Here is a 9,410-nt window from a genome sequence, read left to right as displayed (position 1 = left end):
AACTACTCAGACTCTGCTCTAGAACCTGTGAGCCACAACTACTGAGCCCACGTGCCACAACTACTGAGCCTGTGCTCCACAACAGGAGAGGCCACCACAATGAGAAGCACCACGTACCACAGCCAGGAGTAGCCCCCTCTCGCTGCAACTAGAGAGAGCCCGTGTGCAGCAACTAAGACCCAACGCAGCCAAAAATAAAAATAAATTAAATAATAAAGTGGAAGTAAGAAGCAGGAGGGGGATCTAGAAATACTCAAAGAAGTAGAACTAAATAATAAAACAACTAAATTTAAATGTAGATTATTCAACAAAATCTCAAATGAGTAGGGAGAAAGTACCCATGAAACGTCAGGAAAAGTTTTAAGAAGAAAGATTCATACATGTATAGGGTATAAAATTGGAGAAGAAAATTGGAGAAAAAAGGATTCATTCACTTTTGCCTTCAAGAACCTAGGTCCACAAAATGCAAAATTTGCCTTAGAGAAGCATACCTGTCAAAATTGAGACTCCAGCAATGGTGGGATGAAGCAAACTGGGGGAGGCCAGGATCAGGAGTTTTGAACACCCAGTAGGGCTGAGTGAAGAGGCACATAGGAGCAAAAAGCCAGGCCAAATGTGGTTCTCCAGGGATAGACCCAAGTTCACATGCGTTCAAATTTAGGTTCCAGCCTGTGGGATGAGTCTGTTCGACATCTTTCTTAAGTAGCTTGCAGGTGTGATGAAAGTGCAAGTGTGACACAAGCGCTGTCAGCTAAGGAGACAAATCCAGTGAAACACCTGGGGTGTCATTCATTCAAATATTGGCAGGAGCCAATTGGCAGAGGTAAGGGCATGCAGGTGTTATGTATTTTATTTTACTTTGCACTATTTTATTTTTTGATTTATTTCCCTTCTAGCTTCTTTCCTAAAAGGATTAAATTTAACTTTCAATAAGTTACACATACAAAAGAACCATTGAAATAAGAGATTAAGAGATAAATAATGAATTTAGGAGACTGGATTGGGGAATGGATACTAGTGCCAAAAAAAAAAAAAATCTAGGCTTTGATGAGCCACAACTGTTTTCAAGTCCACATTGGTTGAACAGTAACTATGAGCTTAGCACTTGTCATGCCTGACCTTAATGACTTTTCCCAGTAACCCATGATGTGGGTATTATCATTTCCATTAAATATTTTTTCCATTAGAGTCAATGAAGAAACTTGACTTGGGTAACTTGCTCGGACTCCCACAGCCTGGGCATGGCAGAACTGGGATTTGAACTTGATTTGACTTTAGAATTGGGGCTCTTAAATCTTACATGATGCCAACTCTGAAGGTGGCAGGTGTTGAGCAATCAAGTCAGGAGGATACTGGGGTTCAATATCAGAACATCTATTATCTGAAGATGCTGGATATCAAGAGAATAAGGCAGGAAACCCTGGATGGATAGCGAGGTCAGAACCTGAAGGGTATCTAAGAGTGTTGTGTTCAGGGCCAGAACGGATTCTGTACTGAACATACAAGTATAAGTTAAATGGTAGTAACTTTGAAGGTTAGGAAGATAAAGCAAAAGGAAATTTAGAATGTCTTACACCAACCCCTCACTTGTTGGACTGTAAGCCCTCCTGAATATGTGAAGCAAATAGGTTAGTTAGAATAAAAGGCAAATTCCTCAGAGCACCATTATACACTCCACAAGATGTCAAGTGCCACTTTCTACAATGTCAACATTTCTTCTTTAAAAAACACAAATACAGGAGCCAGAAGAGGGGTTTACAAGCCACATCATAGAGCCCTTAGTGCCCAGTGATAGATATTAGTCCACTGACCATGATTGGTGCCCTAAGGAGGTAAAAGTTCACATAAGCAGAAACTGTGTACAATTGTGTTTCCAGCATTGCCAAGGAAATCTCTCTCTAAATGAAATAATGATGTCATAGTCATGAAGAAAAAAATGAAAAAGAATATAGAAGAAAAATCAAGAATAAACACAGGCTGAGTTATTTAGAGCTGGATTAAGGGCCTAGTTCAGGAGAAAGTGGAAGTGTCATGTGAAGTTGCCACGGGATGAGGGGGAAATTTATATAATTCTGATATCTAGACTGGGGGTTGGAAGTTTGCATATTTTTCTCACCTAATAGGGTTTCTCCCAACACAGCAAACGTGAAATACAACAGAGATTGGTTTTCAAGTTTGCCTCCTGATTCAGCCTCCAGCATGTAGGACTCAAATATGCTTAGGGGTCAAACTATGTATCTTAACTTTTATCTGTATGCTAACTTCTAAGATCCTAAAGACAGAGGGTAGTGTATGGGCAACTGAAATTCACCTAGTGAAAGAGAGGCTCTGGGGGAGACCAATGCCGTTTTCCAGCTTCTCTAACATGGTTTAATGGGATCAGGACTGGGGTGTACTTTCCCTTTCAACAGCGTGAGTCTTAACCTTTTTTGTTTATTGAACACTTTTTGGGTGGAATTCAATTCAAAAACATTTTCGAGCACCTACTATGGGCAAGGCACTATGCTAGGCACTGAGGCTGAAAAGAAAAAAGTTTTCCAGCCAGCTCTCTCTATGCCTCCTGACACCACAGCAAGGCCAGTGTGACAAGACTGCCTTTCACAAGCAACTCAGGACCTCCAGAAATATATGCTATGCAATCTCCACAGATGACACTCTGAAAAGTAAAGGCGGAAGCAAAGATGAAAGAAAAAATGAGATGGTGATAAGATTTTTGGATATAATGGTAAATCTGGGGTTAGAATCAAAGATTATTGACTCTCAGGTCAGTGCCCCTTTTGCAGGTTACCTCCTCTAGGATTTGTAGTAACTGAAATCTGGCAACAACTTTGTACCTGAGGAGTAGTTGGGGCTGAGTGTGGGGAGCACTTACTCCTCCTGAACACATTCTTCAAGACTGGCATCTTTTCAACGATTTTTAAAAGATAATATATTAACATGATAGTTGCTGAGACTAGGGATAAAACCCCAGAGAAAGCAGTGTGACAAACCACCATTCTTGGTTGTAAGTCATATAGAAACATATTCTGGCAAATTTAGGCTGAAAAGGAATTTATTGGGAACTTTTGGAAAGCTGACAGAATTATAGGGTAGGCTGGGGGAACAGGTGCCAAGAATGGTTGCGGAATCTAGGAGGCTTGAACCGGCATCAACGTTCTGGAAAGTGCCACTACCGCCACTTTTGGGATGGCTGCAAAGCCGCTAATACTGGACGCGCAAAGCCGCCTCCACCTGCGGCAGGCAGGCCACTTCTCTAGGGAAACACCTTTTTCCGGCAGTGAGGTGAAAGCGAGTGCCTGTCAATTCTGGCGAGGGTCGGGCCTCACGCCACCTCTCCGCAGCCTGCCGCCCATCGGCTTTAGGACCCGGCGGAACCGGAAATGAGGCCTGGAGGCGGGACTAGGGGAGGTCATCGCGCACACCTGACGTAATCAGCCCGCGCCCGCAGAAGTGAGGGCGCGAGGGCCGTGGGGAAGCACGTTTCTTACTTGCCTCAGCTCTCACGTACCATGGCGTCCCCCGTCCAGCAGTCTCCTCAGCCTGGCGGGAAGCGCAAAGGCAAGGCTCAGTACGTGCAGGCCAAACGGGCTCGGCGCTGCGATGGCGGCGGGCCCCGGCAGCTGGAGCCCGGGCTACAGGGCATTCTCATCACCTGTAACATGAACGAGCGCAAGTGCGTGGAGGAGGCCTACAGCCTGCTCAACGAATACGGCGACGACATGTATGGTCCAGAAAAGGTACCGGCCCCGGGGAGGGCGGGCCAGCAGGCCTTTGAGGGAGGAGGGAAGGGTGGCAGGCCGGCTACCTGTATACGCATGCGCGAGGTTGGCCGCTTGAGTGGCGGTGAGGGGGCGTGTCCTCGCCTCTGTGTCCTCCCCGCCCCCCCGCAAGGTCTCGGCTCCCGACCCCAACCCGGTCTTGTGCTTAAATGCTTGCACTTTGGGCTTTTTTCCCCCCATCATTAATCACGGTTGCTCCCATGTATAGATTGCTTCCTGCGGTTCAGGCGTTGTTTCTGAAGCTCTTTCAGAAACATTTACTTCTCATCGTAGCTTTGTGAAGTGTTGCTCACCGGGACACTGAGGTTGAAGTTGGTTAGGTACTAGCTGGTCCAAGTTCACAAGGGCACACTTCATTCGTCCTTAAGGTTTTTGCCATATCTTACCACCATTTGAACATTATGGTTGTAGTAATGTGTTTGTCCTAAGCAATAACATCTCTAAAATAGTGTTTTTAGTACTTACTAGTGCTAGTTACTTCTCAAATGCATATAAAAATACATTTCAAAAAGTAAGAACTTTTTGAAACAATACCGTATAAAGTCTCATTGTCCCATTTTGGAAATAATTATATTATTGGCTTAGGATTTGGACCAATACACACATGTACACCCCAAGGAATTAAATGGAGGAGCATAGTACAGAGGGCATTTAAATTCAGGTACTGTCATTTACTAGCTCAGGGGATGGGCATGTTATTAATTCTGCTGAGCTAGGTAAAAAAGAGAATAATGATAGGACTTCAGAAGTTTGGCTAAAAAAATTGCATATGGGGCTTCCCTGGTGGCACAGTGATTGAGAGTCCGCCTGCCGACGCGGGTTCGGGGACGCGGGTGTGTGCCCCGGTCCGGGAAGATCCCACATGCCGCGGAGCGGCTGGGCCCGTGAGCCATGGCCACTGAGCTTGCGCATCCGGAGCCTGTGCTCTGCAACGGGAGAGGCCACAACAGTGAGAGGCCCACGTACCGCAAAAAAAAAAAAAAAAAAAAAAAAAAATTGCATATGTACATAAAATAACATCCTGGTATACAATAATATCTCCATAAATGTGTAAAATTACCATTAGTGCCTGATTGGCAATCTCATTAGTGGAGCAGAGTGGTCAACACGTGCATGTCTTATCTACACCGACAGCTTGAGCAAGTTCTTGAACTATTTCAGTAGAACAGGAGTAAGGATTTTTAACTTCATAACTATTTGGTTCAATCTCATGAAAGGAGAGTGTCATATCAGGTACAATCACATCTATTGATAGGATTAAGGTCCACCCTGAAATGATTCATCTGATGAGCACATTTCCCTCTGCCCCAGACTGTCAAGATGCTTTAGAAAACATTTTCAAATGATGTGTACCACAGTCTGAGAGAACTTCCTTCTTCCTCCACATTTTGGAGGGAATGGTGTCTGAATAAAAAGCTTTATTGTCAATATTGAATCATCTGCCACTGGGGGTTTCACATGAGTAGTTAATTAAGAGCTTTTAACATAAGCTGTTGTGGCATTTCTGCTCATTAGTTTTATGGAAACAGTTTGCAGACAAGGATCAGCAACCCTCTGGAAGTGAGGCAGAAGATGATGATGTGGAGGCTGCCTTGAAGAAAGAAGTTGGTGACATTAAGGCATCTACAGAGATGAGGCTGAGAAGATTCCAGTCAGTGGAGAGTGGAGCAAATAATGTAGTCTTCATCAGGACACTTGGGATAGGTGTGTCTGACTAATACATTTTAAGATTATTGACCCTGTAATATCTGGACACCTGTCTGCGAGAACACTGCCTACAAAATGGCTTCATGGGCATGGCTCAGTTAGTCATTTGATTGCATCCTCTCTACACTGTGTTAGCACTAGGCATATGGAGAGGTAGAATGGGGTGGTGGACATAGGGCTTAGGAGTGGAAACCTGGCTTTGCCACTTTATCTGTATGTAGCTTTAGGCAAAACAAGAATACACGGTTCTGTCTAAAAGGAGCAGCTGCTACTCAACCCCAGGCAGTTTGGAATGGCTCCAGCCATTTGGGAATGTAGTCTTAGGGGAGCCAGATCTTCTGATTTTTCAAAAGAAGTTGGAAATCTGGAGAAGTTTCTAGGTTTTTAAATGTAGCTAACTACTTTAAAAATATTGAAAGCACTCAGCAGCCCAAAACAGACTTGTATATAGTCAGGATGCCTCCTGAATACTACATTATGATCTTGTGCATTCATGGCTCTGGGGCTCCTCTGAGGTCTGAAATCTAGACTTCTGTCCAAACTTAGCTAATGGATTGATTAAATCTTTTTAAGTGACTTGCAGATTTTTGTTTTGTTTTTGTAAAAAAGCATGTACTATTTAATGTTTATTACTTCGATAGTTGCTGATACAGGAAAACAACAGCATGGTGTTGCCATCAGATAAATTAGACATCACAAATAAGTTAACTCCAGTGTCTTCAAGAACAATTGTTTTTGATAAAAGCAGAGTTCAAAGATGAGATACAGTATTAATACAGAGTAGGCACCAAAGAAATATTAATTGGGAAAAATGGTTGGTTAAACTTGTTTAAAATTCATTATGATGATTTTTTTCCACTCTACTGTCAATTTGTCACTGCCAATGAAAATTCATTTTAGAGAGTTTGAAGAGTTTAAAATGTCTGAGAACTTTTAAACTTACCTGTTTGTTCTGTGCTGATTTTTTCTTTTTATTTTAGAACCTGAGAAATTGGTGCATCATATTCTCCAAGATATATACAAAACCAAGAAGAAGAAGACTCGGGTTATTCTACGAATGTTACCCATCTCAGGCACATGCAAGGCTTTCTTAGAAGATATGAAAAAATATGCAGAAACATTTTTGGAACCCTGGTTTAAAGCTCCAAACAAAGGGACATTTCAGATTGTATATAAATCTCGAAATAACAGTCACATGAATAGAGAAGAAGTTATCAAAGAATTGGCAGGTATGTTTCTCTTAGTGATTTTACATAGGTGTGCCACGGTAAATACTTGTTCATAAGATTTTTTTTTTTTTGAGATTTAAGGCTTACATTTTTGAGTGCAGAACAAGTATATTAAAATGCCCTTAAATAATATCAAACCTAACTTTTCAGTATGTTGGGTATGAGATTTTTTTGGTAGTTAGATACTAAAGTCTTTTCCAAATCAAGATTGAATTTTCTTTGGGGAAAAAAGTGCTCTTGTTAAATGTCTCAGGATTTTATTTGTATTTATTTATTGAAAGCATTCAGGGAATTTGATGGAAGTCCATGTAGAAGAGTGGAATTTGATGAGTGGACTAGTATATACATATTGTTTTAACAAATTCTAAATAGGAGGAGATGAAAGATTGTTTTTGTATCCGCTAAGCTTAAAGGTATCCTTCTTAACCTGTTTTCCTGTTATTTTTGTTACAGGAATAGTAGGCAGCCTCAATTCGGAAAATAAAGTAGATCTTACCAATCCACAGTACACAGTGGTAGTAGAAATCATTAAAGCTGTCTGTTGCCTGAGTGTTGTGAAAGATTACACGTTGTTCAGAAAATACAATCTCCAGGAGGTGGTGAAGAGTGCCAAGGACTCGTCACAGCTTAACCCAAAGCAGGCAGCGCTAACAGGAAATGGGAAAGAAGCTAAATTGGAATCTGGTGACAAATCAAATCAAAAGGACGCAGCAGAAGAAAAAAATAACCAGCAGGTGGTACCAGAGGATAGTGAGGAACAGGGTCAGACAGAACCAATATCTGAGACACCTGTGGTGAGTGAGGGGGCTGCTAAACCTGAACTTGCAAGTCAAGTCACAGAAGGATCTGAGTCACGTGGAAATGACCTCTCATAGGAAAAAAAATCGTTTGGTGTTGGAGGTGGATTTCTCAACTGCGGTTCTGTGAGATGTTGCTGGGATTCTATGTAAAATTGTTGCTAAAAATATTGTTTTTGAGTTGGTGTGCTGCATAATGCTGTACTCAAAATAACTGAGCAGCCCCGTTAATAGTGTTGTTAGAGATCTTCCAGCCCTATATAGCAGTGTGCATTTGGTTGAGCTAGAAGAGCCTATGGATAAATTGGTGAACACTACTGCACAGAGCGGAGGATGGTGGGAGGATGATGTTGGCCTCTCCCTCTTGATTACCTTCCCCACTCCCCAGCTTCTGCACTGCCAGCTGACTTATGGGAGTGAGCAAGCTCTGTGAAACCGAAACTGAGAGGGAAATTTTCATTCTAAGGAAGGAATTTTTGCATTTTGCAATTCAGCTGTCCCCTGCCACTTTGTTGTAAACATTGCAAAAACATGGGCCATATAGGTTAGAAGTGTATTGTTTTGTGAAGTTTTTGTACCTTTTGTGATATTCTTGTTTAGTTTTTATGCCCCACCCACCTTTTTCTTTGGCTACTCCGCGAGGCATGTGGGATCTTAGTTCGACAACCAGGGATCGAACCCGCGCTCCCTGCAGTGGAAGCTATGCGCATTTTTATGTTTTCATAACATTTGTTACAACCAAATCTGACGGTGCAGTGCTGCAATTTTTGGAGGCAAGGTGTGAGATAGAAGTGTTCATTCTAGGCATACAATTAGATATTTCTGATGAGGTTAGTTATGAAGAATTAGTCTTCTGAGTTATTACAGTATACTAGTGCAGCAAGGCACGCAAATTCTTTACAATGTAAGCTACTTTACAATGTAAATGGACTTATTATTCAAGCTGTTCCATTCCATATCCTTTGTGAAATGCAACTTACAAACCGAACATTTGCTTCAGCAGTTGTAACTATAAATCATAGCTCCCTGACAAATAAAGACGATTATTTTAATGGCTTTGGAATATCAAGACAGTAAAGCTTTTGTTCGAAAAAATCACGTTCAGTGAAAAGGTTTAGGAAGCAAATTATGTAGTAGCAGAACTTTTTCCAGGAAAGAAAAATTCACATAGTTGGTAAGAATCTAACAGTACCAACATTAAAATGCTAGGTCAAGAAGCAGTACAAGAAATTGAAAAGACTTTTCTCTCAATGTAATAAATTGACTTATGTCACATGATACTAAAGAGGTTTTGTTTAAAAGCAGCAGCAGTTGCTGATGAATCAACAGATTTCATGAATATTTGTCATGCTGTTGCATTTGTAAGATTTGTAAATTATAAGGAAATTCAAGGAAACTTTCGCCTGCTAGGAGCCTCCCAAAACAATGGTCAGTTTAAATTTAATAGGTCTTCATATCTGAAAAACAGCAGTCTGTCATCTGTACTCCTGGTGCCCCATCAGTGGCTGGCTCCATGAAAAGTTTTGCCTCATTTTAGTAAAAGAAAATCCTGACGTTGATGTTACAGCACACTGCTTTCTTCACAGAGAAGTGCTGATATTAAAAACTTGGAGATGAAATGAAGAAAGTTTTAAATAATGCTGCAAAAATGGTTAACTTAATTAAAGATCCATTTTATGCAAGAATGTTTAAAAAAAAAAACCAAACTAAAACCTGAACAAAGAGCACATAAATCTCCTACATACAGAAATCCAGTACTTATCAGAGGAAGAGTTCTCCACGGGATATTTGAGTTGAAAGGTGAATTACCAGTAAATTATAAGTACAATAAAATACTAGGCCAGATTTTGCTAAATGCTTTGAAGATGAAGAATGGCTACAGAAACTAGGCTATTTAG

General features: G+C 41.3%; 1 protein-coding gene across 1 annotated transcript; it reads left to right on the top strand.

The window, feature by feature from the left end:
- Window positions 1-3,509: 3,509 nt before the first annotated feature.
- THUMPD1 (THUMP domain 1 NAT10 acetyltransferase adaptor) lies at window positions 3,510-7,590 on the top strand (the record flags this gene model as incomplete). Its single annotated transcript, XM_079718324.1, has 4 exons — window positions 3,510-3,737; window positions 5,309-5,483; window positions 6,467-6,715; window positions 7,169-7,590. The coding sequence occupies 4 exons, from the start codon at window positions 3,510-3,512 to the stop codon at window positions 7,588-7,590; spliced, it is 1,074 nt and encodes a 357-aa protein (XP_079574450.1).
- Between the last annotated feature and the right edge of the window lie 1,820 nt (window positions 7,591-9,410).

The sequence above is a fragment of the Hyperoodon ampullatus genome (genome assembly GCF_949752795.1).
Source record: "Hyperoodon ampullatus genome assembly, chromosome: 14".
Taxonomy (NCBI): domain Eukaryota; kingdom Metazoa; phylum Chordata; class Mammalia; order Artiodactyla; family Ziphiidae; genus Hyperoodon; species Hyperoodon ampullatus.
This window is presented reverse-complemented; position numbering and strand designations above follow the sequence as displayed.